The sequence below is a fragment of the Schistocerca serialis genome, chromosome 2 (genome assembly GCF_023864345.2).
Source record: "Schistocerca serialis cubense isolate TAMUIC-IGC-003099 chromosome 2, iqSchSeri2.2, whole genome shotgun sequence".
Classification (NCBI taxonomy): domain Eukaryota; kingdom Metazoa; phylum Arthropoda; class Insecta; order Orthoptera; family Acrididae; genus Schistocerca; species Schistocerca serialis.
The window spans coordinates 578,209,456-578,226,981 of record NC_064639.1 but is presented as its reverse complement, the minus strand read 5'-3'; the positions used below and the strand labels follow the sequence as shown (position 1 = coordinate 578,226,981).

The following is a 17,526-nucleotide window of genomic DNA, read 5'->3' as shown; positions in this document are numbered from 1 at the left end:
CGGAAGTGGTTAAGGCGATTGCCCGCGACAAGCGGGCAATCCAGGCTCGAGTCCGGTCAGGCGCAAATTTTCATTTGGTCTGAAATATTCTACACGTGATGCGGAAACATAATAGCAAGTTCAATCTGAATAGAAGGTGAATGGTGTTAGCATCACAAGTAAACTCCAATTAAAAACTCGGGGGTGGATACCCAGCAGAGTCAATCGGATAATGTTGATAAAGACCGACGAGTTTGCTCTCTCCTCTTGGAAATCAGGGTTAGGTTGAAAATGCACCATGGCTGTCGCAGTCAAGGCTTGGCGCATCTTTCAACTCGTTATTGTCCTTACTCTAGTCATCCTCAAGGATTCAAGCTCAGTGACAGGGGCGTCTGCAAGTGCGAAGACGAATACGAAGGAATTGCAGAATACTTTGACCTGCACTCGGCATCATTTAACACCTTCAGGTATAAAATTCTGTTAGGATCCCGAAAATGACAAATAACTATCTATCTAGTAAATGAAATCTCAGAGCTTTAATAGAATACAAGGAAAGTGAGATTCAAGAGTGCAAAACAGAGAGGATCCCATAGAGACTGTGAGTAAAGTGGAGTGTAAGGTGGTACAAGGGAACTGATCATTGACGACGTTATGCGTGTGTTTCTTCTACCCTCATGATCAGGCTTCCATATCGTTGGTGGCACTCACATTTGTACACTGCGTGAAGGAAATAAACAAAGAAGTGTTGATATCACATCTGCCTTAGTTCAGAATCTTAGGCCGGCCGCGGTGGTCTCGCGGTTCTAGGCGCGCAGTCCGGAACCGCGCGACTGCTACGGTCGCAGGTTCGAATCCTGCCTCGGCCATGGATGTGTGTGATGTCCTTAGGTTAGTTGGGTTTAAGTAGTTATAAGTTCTAGGGGACTGATGACCTCAGATGTTAAGTTCCATAGTGCTCAGAGCCATTCTTAGGTTTAGCTAACTGTAGATTTGTGCTATATTTGCATAGCAGTAGTTACAATACATTTTCTGTGAAAAAATCAGTTGTAACTTTACAGTGCTGTATAATGTTGCTTAGTGAGTACTAACAACAGCTCTGTAAGGGAAACAATGATCTTCAGAGCCTGAGCCACAGTCGCAAGGTCGCATGCCAGTGGAAACAGTAATACAATGCAGGCAAGTGGCTGTGAGGTGTAGACTCGACATATATTCCAAGACAATAACCGCCAGCTGCTACGATGAGTACTTCCCGATATCTATTCCTTCGTTCTTTCTTTCCTCTTACTATCTTTCAGTCTTTAGCTCTCCTGAATGCTTTATATTTTTTAGCTTAATACTAACAAGTTGTAAAAAACGGTCATTTTTTCAATTATCATTGTGTTGCCAAAGAACATATACACAAACTGTGAATGGCTGCGATAATCGTGATTATTATTATTGCTTTGTAGTTATGGACCTACGTAGTATCTGACGGCGGCAATAAAGCTCACGCATTAAACAAAAAAATAAGCTCTCTAGTGAAACTTGTAATGCAATTTGAGTCCGACTGAATGTCTTACAGCCTCGTACAACGATGTCACTGCTGTTACGGTAATTCAGAAATAATGTTTCTGCACGAATGTAGATTTGGGGCATATTTGAAGAGGGACAGCATGTTCTATCTAGGCAGTCGTCTTAATGGAGTATGATAAAGAACTTTTGACGCCTAAGCTAAACCGATTATACAGATTTACCTGTCGAACAACGGTATTCTCAACATCTGCGGTGAATAAGTTTGTTTATTCCTCTACCTTCTTCCCCTTAGCCCGAGACTCCTAGCCACCTTCATTCTCGTCGTGATGCGGGTTCTCAAGACTGCCCTCCATAACGAGTCCCATTTATTTTCTCATCAGACATGCCATTTCCCTCGTAAATGTCATAAATGTACTCTATCCACCTATCCGCTGTCTCTTCTACGTCTAACAATGGAATTGCCATTGCTTTTTTAAGGTACCGAGCTTGATATTAATTTCACGCAAAATTGTTTTCACTTTCCTATGTACTGAATCAGACACTAGGGCAACAATTTCTTTTTTGATTTTCTCGCATTTTTCCTACTACCATTTTCCCTTGGCTTCCTTGTCCTTCCTGTTTGTTTCATTCCTAGGTGTTATTGCTGTATTCTTGTCTTCTCCTAAACATTTTTGTACGTACTTCTCCCGCCGGTTACTTGAAGTATTTCTTCTGTACGCAAGGTTTCTTCGCAGTTACCTTCCTTGCACCTGTGTCTGACAGAGTAAAGATTGTGACTGCTCTTTTTAGAGATGTCAAGTGCTCTTGTACCCACGTCCCTACCAAACGTCGAACGTATGACATTACTCAGTGGTTCAGTATCCCATTCTCTACCACATTGACTCTGCTAGACGATTCTCTTGAACTTCAGTGTACTCATCATCATTACTAAATTGTGATTAGAATCTGTATCTGCTCCTGAGTATGTATTTTAATCCAGTATTTGATTTCGGAATCACTGCCTGACCATGACGTACTCTAACTGAAATCTTTCCGTATCTCCCGGCCTTTTCAAAGTTTACCGCCTCCTCTTGAACAGAGTTATCGCTATTACCAACTGAAATTTATTGCACAACTCAATTAGTTCTACTACTAAACCCATATTCACCCGTAACTCTTTCTTCTCTTCCTTCCCCTGCCACCGTGATATAGGTTCCCCACGATTATTAAATTATCATCTTTCACGTGCTGAATATCCTCGTGTAGCTTCTCCATCTCTTCTTCTACTTGCGGCGTTGGCATGTGTATCTGAACTATCATTGTCGAAGTTGGTTTGCTGTCGATTCTGTCGACAACAACCCTATCACTGAACTGTTCGCGGTAGGTGTCTCTCTCCCCTACTTTCCTATTCATAATAAATCCTACTCCCGTTATGCGATTTTCTGCTGCTGTTGCTATTATTCCATATTCGTCCGCCCAGAAATTCCTATCTTTCCATTTCACTTCACTGATCCAAACTATATTCTACCTTAGCATTTCCGTTTTTAGATCTTCTAACTTTCCTACTATGTTCAAACTTGTAACATGCCATGCTTTGACTCGTAGAATGCTGTCACTACATTGGTCATTCAAAGTTTCTCTCATGGTCACCTTCCCCTCGGTAGTCCCCTCCCGGGAATCCTAATAGGTAATTAGTCTGGAATCGGAATGAAATTTTCGCTCTGCAGCGGAGTGTGAGCTGATATGAAACTTCCTGGCAGATTAAAACTGTGCGGTGGACCGAGACTCGAACTCGGGACCTTTGCCTTTCGCGGGCAAGTGCTCTACCGGTTTTAGTCTGGAATCTTTTTTGTGAATGGAGATATCATGACACTTCCTTAGTTATAAGCCACATGTCATGTGGATACACCTGATGTGTCTTTAATGCAGTGGTTTTCTTGCCATCTATAGCATCATCCCGTTGATCGTTGCAGATTGTCCCGCTTTTTGGGGGTTGTTTTCATCTCGTAAGAGTAAAAGGTTGCCCTGAAACGCTGTCCTACACCGTCTTGGAAGAGACGCTTGGCAAGATGAGCGTGACTTTATGCAGTAAGTCTTAGGCCATCTTTGCTAATGGTTTCTTTTTTATTCTGTATTTAAGTGGCTGCCGTAGTATCTGGGACCTAGGACTTTTGATTACTACCTCTACACCAGCGAGGCGCTCACTAACAATCTTAAGACGAAAAATAGGGTAAATATTAGTTACGGAGAATATTTGGTCTGCTAAGTGATCACATTTCATGAATTCTGACCTACTGTTGCAGACATGTGGATTTGCTTGTACCTGTAACAGAACAGAAAGAAAGAACATCTTAATATTTTTCAGGATTATTGTAATGAATTCATCTTGAGAGTTGTTGTGTGCATTTTAAAGAAAGAAATGATTGAGGATAATTGTGTTTGTACTATGAAGAGAAAGCAGCGCACGTGACTCATTGGTGTTCTTGTGGTTACAGACTCGGAAGCGGAAACCAAAGAGCTCCAGTTCCAAGGGCGACGGCGCTGGCGGGGGCGGTAACGGAGGCGGGGGCGGTAGCAGCACTCCGAGCGTCCTGTCCGCAGCATCCGGCATCGTGAAGATGGAGCACCCAGGTACCTGCCTGGCTGCCTGCCTGCCTGCCTGCCTGTCTGTCTGTCTGTCTCAGCGGCACAGCCTCTCAAGCGTTCCTCAAAGGCGATGGGAATATTCCTTAAACAGTCATGTAGTGGCGGACAGGGATAGCAAGAACTTAGTTGAAGGAATCAGTTGAGATTTACGAAGTGCTACCAGCAGTTAGGATAGCACAGTGACTCTGCGCAGGGAGTTAGAAAACGGCGTACAATGGTCGAACAGCTCTTCATATGCCACACATTTCTGTGGTCAATATTAAGCGACGCTTGACGCCCAGCGATTACACCGAACAGTGAATGATTGGAAACCAGTTGAGTGATGAATCCCTCTCTATCCTGTGGCAGTCCGATGTAGGGGTTTGTGTTTGGCGAATGCCTAGAGAACATTGCCTGCCATCATGTGCAGTGCCAACAGTGGAGTGCGGAGGAAGTGGTGGTACGGTGTGCGGCTGTTTTTCGTGGTTGTGGTGTGGTCCCTTTGTCGAGAGTGAAATGTTAAATTTGAAAGGACATTTTAGAGCATTGTTCACTGCGTACAGTAGAGGAACAATTCGGAGAAGATTTCAGTATGACAATATACTCTCTTATAAAACTTCACATTGTTTGTGGACAATAACGTTCCTGAAAGGGGCTAGCCGGCCCTTAGTACCTACCGGTATCCAATGGAACTCCTTGGGATGAGTTAGTATGTCGACTTCACTCAAGACCTTACGTCCAGAAGTATTAGCTGCTCTGGTTTCGGCTCTTGAAGATGAAGAAGAAGAAAAAAAAGGCTGCCATTTCTTGACAGACATTCAGAGGCGTCACTGAAATTGTCTACAGGAGAATTCAAGCCGTCAAAAGGAGAATTGTGGACACACTGCATATTATTAAGTACATGAATGTATGTCCGGATACTTTTGAGCAGATAGAGTACGTGTATTCACTGTGTGGTAATCGCTACACTAAATACCTCCCCGAAAGACGTAAAATATGAAGTCAAGTTGTAAGGCTTTTGTGGTGTGCGTACACACACCATCAGATTATTTGACTTGTCGCTCTAACGAAGTAGGCGAGTGTCAGCAATATGTCTCGTGGTCTTATCGTGGCGTGTTTATCTTCTGCCGTTAGGTCAGACGATAGAAATGCCACTTGCACGCTTAGAGTAACAGATTGACGGTGACCAACTTTAAACAGAACTTGATTAATTTTCACACACATTTATTAAAATAATAACAAGCATAAAAATAACTTAACTTGGTTCTGGATGCTATTTACAATTGACAATCTGAAGTTCCTTTGGTCTTGGTACATTAATCTTATTCTCACATATCTCTGATACTTGACAAAGTGTCTATTCATTTATCTTCATGACTATGTACAGGAATATGATAATCTTATTAGGCGCAGACTGAAGCTTGACTACAGACTAATGCAGACTGGTACAGACTGATGCAGACTGACTAATCGGAGGTCTGTACACTCGTTATAATACCTCATGCGTTCAGGTATCACTGCGCGAGTGTGATCCGCGAGGAGAAAAGGTTCTATGTTAGCAGCAATCTCATTGGCTGCGTTACATATTAATACGCGGATCGGCGGAAGCAGAATTTGGTCCGTCTCTAAGACAGCGCCATCTCGTAGTGCGGAGACGGACGAGCGCTGCGCCTGCGCTGTTGTGCTTAGCGGGGCGCGCTCTAGTGGGAACGTTGTGTACGCACTGACTACGCGGAACTATGTACACAACAGCTTTATTAGTTGATGACCAAAAGGTATAATTTTAAGTTAAATAAATGCACGCCGTATCGCTTCCAGCCTAGTGCAAGTCTTTCGATTGGGCTGCTTGTCTACTAATTTCGCTGCATATTTACTCCAGTAACTTGTCAACTTTCCTCGTGAGAGCTTTTCGTCCCACGGAAATCTGAAACGGTCTTCAGGAATCGAAACCCAGATCTTCGCGTCAGTAGCACGGCATGGAATTAGTCACCTCTGAGATGTTATCCCCTAGTAAAGTTATTTTTATGAAGAATTTGAGTAACAACTATCCTGTAGCTAGTAGAATATGCATTCGTGCAATAAACGTACTGATATATTACGGCAGTACAAATGAATGAGAAGATTACGTTTACTGAGTGAATGCGTGTGCAGCAGCTGGAAAGCACTGGAACGCTTTTGGATCAGATTTTGGAAATGGGTCATCCCCTGACTCTCGAATCAGGGTCTACTATTTTGAAGTGAAGGCACGTAAGCGATTCGTGTAATGTGCAGCAATGCGTTGTAAGGGTCGCGTAGCCGGCCGCGGTGGTCTAGCGGTTCTAGGCGCGCAGTCCGGAACCGCGCGACTGCTACGGTCGCAGGTTCGAATCCTGCCTCGGGCATGGATGTGTGTGTTGTCCTTAGGTTAGTTAGGTTTAAGTAGTTCTAAGTTCTAGGGGACTGATGACCACAGATGTTAAGTCCGATAGTGCTCATAGCCATTTGAACCATTTTTTAAGGGTCGCGTAACTGAATTTTACGACTGTCTGCGAGAAAACTAGTATGTCCTCTAAACAGGGACTTGGTCTTCCAGCGGTTGTTGCCATTAGTGTTTAGCATATCGCCGGCGTAATTTTTTTTAAAAAAAAGAACGAACTTGACGTCCTCTGCGAAAGAAATACTGCAAAGTCGGTGTTATCGCGGGGCTTACCTGCAGAAACCCGCTCCGAGACTGTGCAGCAGGTTTCATATCGGCGACCGGTTGGCTATCAGCGAAAGCCAGCTAGGCCACACACGCCATGACGCACGACAGCCGCTAACCAGGCCCTGCTCTGCGAGGCAACGCGGCTTTCATAATTTAAAGCACGACTTACCACACGCAGAAAACGCATAAACTCGTCGAATGTAAACGACAGATTAAACAATTATCTGTGTCCATCCCTTTTCTTCCGGGACGTGAATCGAAGGCATACACCCTCATTTTCAAGTGGATCAGTGCATTACATTAGAACTTATTTCTCTTGATGTACCAATTGTCTGTCTTAGCCTTCATTTCAGTACAAATAAGTTACGAGAGGATTTCAAAACTTAAGCTACACATGTTGTTTCACGCTGCGACCATTGCCCAACAAGATTTGTGCACTGTCGGAAGACAGTACATGTCCCGCTTTCCCTGCAGACACATAACAGGTGCGTCCGAGCGTGCGAGTAATAGGTCGCGGCAATTCTAAATGTACTACAAAGTTGGAATACGTGGGACATTGCGATTCTGGTGGGCAATTCGTCTAAATTGCAAACAGACTCACCATGAAATTATGGTAGTATATGGACAATACGCAGTGTCATGACCTTTCGTAGTGAAATGGTGCCAACAATTCTACCAAGTCTGCACAGACGTGGGTAGACGTCCACACAGCGGTTATCGAATGGTTCTCAGACTAAGAAATGGATTTCTATCGTCGAGGAATTGAAGGATTGGCAGAATGTTCCCACCATTATTTATATCGCGACTTAGTGGCTTTGTGATAAAGTAGTATGATCTATATGCGTAACTTTGAATTGTAGTCAGCATTCAATATTGAAGTTACTTCGCTTGCCATAATACTGTATAACTTACTCTTGGAAGTCCTTTCTCATTATGTGTCACTAATAATCATAATGAAGCACTGAAGTCATAAGTTGCGAACACTAATCAAGCTGCGTATGAGATATTCCAGCAGAAAGAACATTCAAGGTCGTTCTTTTTGCTGAAGTATCTCGTCAGTAACTTTGTTATTGTCCATAACGTAGGGCTCCAGTGCCCTGTTTTGATAACAAGTCTTATGTAATTATTGGTTTGTAGCGAAAATAAATTATAAAGTAATCCACACAACATCTGAAAATCAGAATGTTAGCTCACGATACACGTATTGGAAGAAACGACGTCTGACAACAGCTTAGTGTTTTAATAGGTCTTCGATACCATAAGCAGCCAAAGTTTCCAAATGACTATCCAACATGGGCGACATAGAGGTTAACTCATCGAATGTATCCACTGGACGCTTGAAAGCAAAGAACACAGTTCTTTCATTGATCATTTACAATTTGTAGTTATCTTCTAAGTCTGGCTCTCTTACTAAGTAGTAAGTTTAAAACTAGATTCACCTATGCACATTGATATTGGATGTGCCCACACTCCGCCTTTATGACGATTTCATCTGTGCTGGGGGACAAATTCAAATGAAGTGTGTCAATGTCTGTGGTGGAATGGCATCCCACTCTTCCTCAGGATCCGAAACCAGAGAGGGAAATAATGTTGGACACTAGGATCTGGAGCAAAGTCGACGTTATAACTAATCGTAAAGGTGTTCCTGTGGATATCTTTCGGGACACTGGGCAGACCAGTCCACTTCAGGAGTGTTATTGTCCACAGATCATTGCCTCACAGATGCTCCATTTTGACGGGTTGCATTGCCATATTGATACAATCAATTACCGCCTCCGAAGGAAGAAGATAAGGGTTAAACATCTTGCATCGTCTCCGAACCCTTCCTCTTCTGTACACACTACCCAATTTTATAAAATTTAATATTTTCCGCATTTAGCGTTCCCTTAAGCACAATAAGGGGACCACACCCTAACCACGTAAAACACCATCTTCCCCATGCTTCACTGCTGGTACTACACTTGATGGCATGGAATACTCTCCAGGCATTTACCAAACCCAAACTCCCTCATCCGACGACCACAGGGCACAGCGTGATTCATCACTCCCAATCATTCATTTCCAGTGCCCATTGGCCAATGGCGTCGCCCTTTACACCACCTCAAGCATTGCTTAGCGTTGACTACAGAAATGTGTGGTTTGAGGAGCTACTCGACAATTATACCTCATTCTTTTTATCTCCGTGCTCATAGTCATTGTGTTTGCTGCGGTGCTGGTGGCGCTTTGGAACTCACGAATGATGCCTTCCACTGTTTCCATGCGATTTTTTATAACCACACTCAGCAATGCTCGATGGTTGTTGCTTGTCAATAGTTGAGGTCTGCCTGGGTCTCGTTTAGCTGATAGTTATGGTTGTTCCTTCGCGTTTACACTTCACAAGCACATCACCAGCGGTCGACCTGGAGACCTTTAGAAGGGTTAAAATTTCCCCGATGGATTTGTTAGGTAACCTCCCATTTCGAAGTCACTGAGTCCTCCTGGCCGATCCACGTTGCTGTTATTGCTTCTCTACTCATTACAGAATACTCCATGCCTCATTTCCTGTAGGTGTGTCCGTTTCTAGTGATGTTTAGTGTTCAATTCCGCGTTACACATCGGTCTCTGTATACTTCCAATTACACAGTGGACCTGACGTTTATGGATCAACCCTCTGCTTAGGCCTAGAATTTTTCAGCTTATATACCAACCGTAGTTGGTGCTACTGGTGCCAGTAATAGCAGCTTGTTTAAAAGATTCGTAATTTGAAAAATGCAATCAGATTTGTGCTCATAAAAGGTTATTTTCAAGTAAGAACATGTACATGATTCTTAGAACTGCATTCTCTGTGTAGTTGACGTTGTTGAACATGTACTCGATTACTTGGTGACTTTTGGAAGTGACCTGAAGGTGGTGATGTCGTTCGAATATTGTACTGGTTCAGGCGTGCTCGTGTGACCTTCATGGGGAAACATTTGTTTGTAGGCGGTTCGGTGCCATCTACATTAGTTTTGATAAAATTGTTACTCAGTAAACTGTGTTTTTAAGTGTTTTACTGTTTCGTGAACTCAGTTTAAAGAACGAGGGAGATAAAACTGGATGTTCCTTCGTGACTTTATAGATGTGGAACGCCCTCTCCACCCTCCCAGTTAAAATTTTTACTCCTCTCAGAGTTTTGGTGAGACACTAGCATAAAAAATGCAGATTGATTTCTGGATACCTTTCACTTATTAACCTCTAAACGTATAAGACATATAGACGCTTCACCGAGAATATTTGTTGTTATTGTGCTGCACGCTAGGAAGCTCGTAAGTTAAGGGCAGTGGACGACATTTTGGGAGTGCCAATCGGAACATACTTGCGGGGGACCACAGAAATATATAATTAAATTTTTTTGTGCTATAGACATTCTCCATTCAAAAATTATAGTTCTTACTAGCTGTCGTTAGTAGCAAATAAGGAAGTGTGCGTATCAGATAATTTCTTTGAGAAGAAAATATGGACACTATGTCTCGAGATAAAATTTTCGTAGTTAAAATAGCTAGGAGTCGCCTCCGTCACGAAATAAAGGAGGTGGAATCGTGAACTTTATTTAAAATACTGCACACACAGTTCTGGGAAGAGACAAACAATCGACAGCGTTATGATCGCTTCTTACTAAATCCTGTGACTTTAGCGCGATAAACAAAAATACTGAACAATATTAAGCTGTATTATATAACTAATTTATTAATAATTGTCTCACGATTGTTGTTCTCTCAACAGTGGTGTTACTAATATCTGCTGATGAGGTTAATTTTTTGCTCCTTTTCGGAAGAAAAAAAAGAGAAAAAACCGTGACATTAATTACTTCATCCTGCCCAGGATAGTATTTATTTAGGAATCTCACTACCATTTTATATTTTCCATATATGTATGGTATTATTTTAATTAAATCCGGTGGAAATGAGTCGTTGGTTTATGAAGTTTCTGTAGAAAGCTTGTGTTGCTGCTATTTCAATCAGTATACCCCGCGACGTGTAGGCAACAGAAGTTTCTTCTTTGTCGTGCTGGTTGCGTAAGCAGCAAGGGGCATATTGCTGTCTCCATACCTTCACGTTAAACAGCGGCCATGTGACTGAGATTGTGTTTCGATCACCACACTCATCTGTTAATTGTTAGTTTCATACTAATTACACACTCAACGGAAATGAATGAAATGTAGCATTAGAGAAAGTTTGTCTCATCAAGTCAGTCATTTCGTAATAATTTCAGGCGGCAGAAGTCGGGTACGGGAATTGCCGTAGGATTTCTTAGAGATTCGGACAGACGTATTCTTTCTCAAATGAAGATTATTTACAATCATTTAGAATGAATTTAATGTTGTAAGATGTATATGTCACCTGGGAAAAGTGTGGTTTTTATAAAAGGAGTTCTAAATTCTTCAGAGAAAATATTTGCCTACCGATATAGTTAATATCGCTTTTCTGGCTATATATGGAAACAAACTTTGTACTTTTATTGCTGCCTGTATTTTTAATGTTTGTCCAATGTTGCTGGGGACAGATAATATATTATGAGATCAAATTATTGTGATCACGGGGTAATAGACAGATTATAACTAATAACCTATCGAGGGAGTGCCAACGTACAAGATCGTATTTTTACGTATTGCATGTCACAGACGCGCTTGCAATCTGTTAGACAGAGCACGGAGCAGGCTGTTGGAACCCCATCACTCATACTGAGTAGCAAATTTTTCCATTACCGTTGGTGACTGCTGTATAGGCATCATTCGCGTGCTTCGTATTCACGTACACATCGTGATTCGTGGAACACTATCGTAGACGCGAATTTGTTTGCCAACAAGATTATTTGGAGGAGTACCTGTTTCACTGTGCTTTTTCACTGTGCATCTGGGTGGTCGGCAGTCAAATCACACAGCGATTGCACGTGCAGATCCACATTTTTCTCAATAGCTGTCCATAAGTGAATTAAATTCACTGGAATGAAATGAATGGATAGATCGGAAAGAAGTATCCATTCGAAAACGCGAATCCTACTACACAAAGAAAATAAATAAATAAGTAAATAAATTGTAAATGAAGAACACTAAATTTAGGATGTTCTACAGTAGTAATTTATTTCGTTAACCGATTTTCGGCTTAAATGGCCATCATCAGACCTTGGGAGCCAAAAATTGGTTAACGAAATAAATTAGCACTTAGAACATACACGAATGTTTGCTTCTCATTTATAATCACGCAGTGCTCACGAAAAAAATTGTCATTTGTAACGACATACTCATTACATTGCAGATTCAGCGCTTCTGAACAGTCCTCAGTGATTTATAGTTTCATTTCATCTTGACTGATTTCATCCTCATGGCCCATTTTATTGCAATGAATTTAATGCACTTTGCATGTATATGTGCTATAGCAAGTCATGATTCTCCACAAAACCGTTTGCACTGCGGCACTATTCACACATGGCCCTTGAGAACTCAGACAGTCTAGTGGGTAAGACGATTACTGGCGAAAAGCAGGCAAAACTTATTCGAATACGAGTCTGACAAAAATTTCCACCTGTCACAACCCATTCCTAACAGAAAAACACAGTAATTACTTTCATCTAAGCAGAAGACCAGCGTACGATGGGAGTCAGTGTTGGGCTTAAAATACCCCTTTAGCGTACGATAACAATAAAAATCATTGGGTAGGAAACAGCATAAACAAGGAAGTGAAATTAGGGATTCCGCTCGTAATCATAATGTAAATCTAATGCTTGGACGGAAAAACTGGATTACCAATTAATGGAAACACACAAACTGATCCAACTGATGTAGTTTCACAGTTCCTTGTCGCAAGCCATGATTTATCAATATATCAATATAAAACAGGAGAATCTTGCAATCCAGAAGGGTCATCTTCCTACAGGGTAATGGCTTGGGTAGTTATATTGTATATTGAAGTAATTACTTTCGTCAAACTAGGAATAAAAGTTTTTTTTATCAAGGTCCAGAAAAGCAGTGTAGGTGGTTATTTTATATCAATGACGCGCACAGCGCTCCCAGAAGCGAACTGCATCTTCCAGGGTGATGCCCACTCACGTGCCTGTAAATGTCAAAAATATGAGTATGAAGATTGAAGACTGCATTATCCCTCTCCTCCATATCTCCAGAAATGAATATTAAGGGACATTCGTTACCATACTCCAGCATCTTCCAAGACACTGGATCAGTTTCTTAACGAGGAATGGAGTAAAATTTCACTGAACGCTGTTCATCAATTTATAGACACGTTTAGTGTAACATCAGGTAGTTCTTCGTTGGACATCCTGTTCTTCCTCTCATTCTGCGAACATGTTATCGCACTTGGGCTGGTGCAGCTTGCAGCTGATGTGTGTGTTCTGTGGCTGTTGCAGACTCGTTCGTGTCCGGCGACGTGAGGTCCGTGGTGGGCGTCGGCGTCGGTGTGGGCGTGGGTGGACTGAACGGGGGCGGCGCGGGGGCGCTGTCTGGCTACTCCCTGTACGGCTCGCCGGCCGCCTACCACGCGACCCCTTCTGCCACCGCTGCTTTCTACGACACGTTCGCGCAACAACAGCAGCAGCAGCAACAACAGCAACAGCAACAACAACAACAGCAGCAGCAGCATCAGCAGCAGCAGCACCACCACCACCATCACCAACACCAACAGCAGCAGCAGCAGCAGCAGCAGCATCATCACCACCACCATCACCAACAGCACCACCACCAACAGCACCAACCGCCCCCGCAGTCACCACGCCTCGAATCCCCGGAGCGCTCGCCGCTGCTGGCGCCTGCGCAGTCGCCCGTCTCCGTCGCGCCGCACATCGTCTCCCTACACAACAATAACAATAATAATAACAATGGTGGCGCCAGCGGCCCAACCAAGATATCTCAGGAAAACATGGACCGCCCATCGGTAGTTTCCATGACTTCATAGGCCTGCTGGTACAGCTGTGGTGATGGAAACTGTAATTTCGCCAGTGTGTGTTCTTTTGCGGCGGGCACGGTTGCAGGCTTCTGCCTTAAAAAGTTTCACTTATCGTGACGTGTTAGACTGCTCCCTGTGCCTGCATTTGTGCGACTTTGTTACGCTCTGTTGTATCCTTGACACTTGGCAGTGAGCCCTCTCTCTTTTGTGTAGTTTTTATGGCTGTCGTAAGGAAGTTAATTCCCATTCTTGCCTGTTTCCCGGTGGGCTGTGGACAAATACGAGCGACGGTCTCATGTCGTGATCGAGGTACTCGGTAACATTCCCCTCGTGAAACGCTCTTGATTTGCATGATCTCGTAGTCGCTGTACTGTGATGTTGTATGCAGAGCTTGTCACATAGTCGACAGGCGTTCTGTGGAACTCGTCAGCAGGATGCAACGTGTTGTTGCCCTCAAAGGAGCTAGTTTCACACTTACTTGCGGCACCTGTAAAATGTTTCACTTGGTCCTTAATTTTAAAAGAAGCACGTCAAATGGTTGCCCTAACGAGACAAGTCCTTACCAATTTCTTTTTATCTTGTTATAATAACTAACCAGTTACACCAATTACCTGTAAAAATGATTCCCAAAAAGTTTCAGTAATGTGTGTAGCTATAATTTTCTAGTCAATTTCCATTACGAGAGGTGGTTTAACGGCAGAGAGACTGACGTTTTTTGAGTTCAGTACATTTAACGGCATGCCACTTGGTCGTTACCAGAATTTATAAAGTGCTGCTCTTCTCCAGTACTATGTAATTTCGCCAAAATACAATCATTTTAAGTAAACGTAGATGGAAACCGAGATACTAACGAGGAGATGTCAACTACTAATGTGTTACTGCGGTAGCAGGAATCTTGTTTTGACTGAAGATTAACGTTAACTTGCGTAACAACAGTGGGCTGCAATATTTTCTCAGTTAAACGTCATCGCCTGCAAATTTTCAATGGGCAATGGCCCCTTTTCACTCTGAATGTATTTCTAGTGTGAATGAGTCAGAGAAATCAAAACGATACATCTCCCTTTCCTTCTTCACCCATCTCAGTAGCAAGACCTACTCATACTACACACAAATACTAACAACGCCACATCCTGTGTATGCGTGTGCGTGCCTCTTTGTGCTCATCACTGACTAGGTGTGCCTCTCTTTGTTTCCACTTCTATTTGTGTGTCTCCCTCTTTGTACTTCTTTCTATTGATATGTGTGACCTCCTTTGTACTCTATTGTGCTTATATATATATATATATATATATCTGTCTCCCCTTCATTGTACTCATGTGTGCTCTTCTTTCTAACTCACTTCACAGCAGCTTCTGTTTCCTTTTATCGATATCAGCAACATCAAATATGTAATGGAAGTATGGATGAAGAAAGGTTAACTCCATTCTTTACTCAAGGGGAAGGGCATCTATGATTTCTTCACTCACTTGGTTTGCAGGTAGTCAGTGAACGTTCCTCTGAATAAGAACGTACAAGAATTAAATAGATGTCATCGGAGCATTGTTTATGTAGTGCAGTTTCACCCATAATTTCTTTTTGTAGATAGATTCCATGATACAGAATTAAAATGAAGGCAACAGTACTTTTAGAGACATTATTATTTCATTCTGGTTTGTACTCCACGTTGAAGGTTATTGTGTTTCTGTACTTGACATACTGTGTTTTTCATTTCAGGTAGGTATTTCTTTTTCTTCTCAGTTTCTAGCAATTTCGTGAAGTGCTTTGTATTGTAATGCCAGCTGCAACTTAATAGATAGCAATGACACAACATTCAGGGAAACATTGGAATACAAAATTTGAGTTTATTGAAAAAGATGTCTCATTTTATAAATGGAAATTAAGGTGTTGTTTGTGGGCAGGTTTTCAAGCGTCATACAACATCACAGTGAAAATACAGAAATAGAAACTGATTTATGGATGACTTCAATTACCCACAAAAGGAATTAATTAGTTATTTCATTAAATCAGTTAATAAGTTTTGGTCCTAAGATGCACTCTTGGTTTGAGCATGTAGTATCCTTAGTAACAGATGAGGAACAAAATCTAACATTAAATAAAATTTGAGAAAATATTTTGCAAACTTCTTTCACTGAAGTTATGCACCACATATGTACACTACATGGCCATACCAGAAACAAAGGCAATGGTTTGTTGCAGAAATTATGGACATTGTGACGGTTTTGCAGTTGTCTGGAATGGTATCATGAGTGGAACATTAATACACTGACCTGGCACGAACATTAATGGCCAGCAACGTAGACTGTCTCCTAGAAAATGATCTAAGAATTGATGAATATTGCAACAAGCAGGGAAATTTAACAGACATTTAATATTTGTCCTATTCTTGATCTGTTGTTCACATTATTCATTTTTTGTTGTTATTGTTATGATGATTTTAGAGTAAAACATAAAACAGACTGTAAAATAGTGATAAATTTTTTTGCGTTGTTATTGCTGATTGTGTAATAAGAAAGATGAACAAGACATGTTCTAGGGGGATCGTTGGTTGATAGATAAGTGATCTGATTTTACTGTTGTTTGTCTGTGGCAAACCTGCAGCAAAAACTTTTTAAAAATAGTGTTAAGTTGCTCATTCTGTCTATTTGTAATTTTTTTGTAGATTAGAACCATTTTTGCACACGTCACAGTTTACTGCATTGGCAACTCGTATGTTACTGTCATTATTCTTATAACTTTACAGCTGAGTGATTTATTCTAGTTTTTTTCTTTTTATGTGGTGATAAAATTTTAGTCTGGATCATGAATTATCTACTATGCAGACTGTATCTCACAATAAAAAATAAAACCTGTTTCCTGATGATGTTTTCAAAATTTGCTTATAATCTTAGACCAGGTAATTGACTGAACAAATGTCTCCCAGGTGGTCTTTCTTTTAAGTACTTCAGTAACTACAATATCTCTCTCTCTCTCTCTCTCTCTCTCTCTCTCTCACACACACACACACACACACACACACACACACACACACTGGTGATCAATCTATCTTGCCTCGAAATCAACAGGGTGTAAAACTAATACCAAGAAATAATATGAGGATAAGAAAGTAAGTTTCTCGTCAAAAATAACACCTGTATCACAGTATCCTCCAGTAAGCCAATGGAAGAACAACAGATGGGTAAGAAGAAACTGAATTTTGTCTTAGTTCTGTATTTTGGCTACCTTCATAAATTCAGTTTATTCAATATCGATTATCTGTGAGAAGATTAGATTAGATAAGTACTTGTTCCATAGATCATGAATACAACACTGCGTAATGATGTGGAACGTGTCGGGTTAATAAAAGGTGTCTATACAAGATATTACATTACACAAAATATTACATGACACTTCATATTTTTAATTTTTTGTGGAGGGTGGGGAAATTACCCACTTACTATATCCAAAAATTCATCTAATGAGTAGAAGGAGTTGCCATTCAGAAATTCTTTTGATTTCTTTTTAAGTGCAATATGGCTATCTGTCAGACTTTTGATGCTATTAGGTAGGTGACCAAAGACTTTTGTGGCAGCATAATTTACCCCCTTCTGAGCCAAAGTTAGATTTAATGAGTAGTGAAGATGATCCTTTCTGCTAGTGTTGTAGCCATGTACACTGCTATTACTTTTGAATTCGTTCGGATTATTAATAACAAATTTCATAAGTGAATATATATATTGTGAGGCTACAGTGAAGATCCCTAACTCTTTAAATAAGTATCTGCAGGATGATCTTGGATGAGCTCCAGCTTTTGCTTTTATCTATTAACCCTCTGATCGACTTTCGCTGTAGTGTCTG

The 17,526-nt window shown here is 41.5% G+C and overlaps 1 protein-coding gene across 1 annotated transcript in view; it reads left to right on the top strand.

Moving 5' to 3' along the window:
- The window catches only part of LOC126456244 (transcription factor GATA-6-like), a 536,593-nt gene extending 520,030 nt beyond the window's left edge, over nucleotides 1-16,563 (top strand). Inside the window, exons 7-8 of the mRNA XM_050091996.1 lie at nucleotides 3,966-4,101; nucleotides 13,157-16,563. Of these exons, the coding sequence (XP_049947953.1) occupies nucleotides 3,966-4,101; nucleotides 13,157-13,701 (681 nt within the window). The 3' untranslated portion in view covers nucleotides 13,702-16,563. The remainder of the gene's footprint in view (nucleotides 1-3,965; nucleotides 4,102-13,156) is intronic.
- The last annotated feature ends 963 nt before the right edge of the window (nucleotides 16,564-17,526 follow it).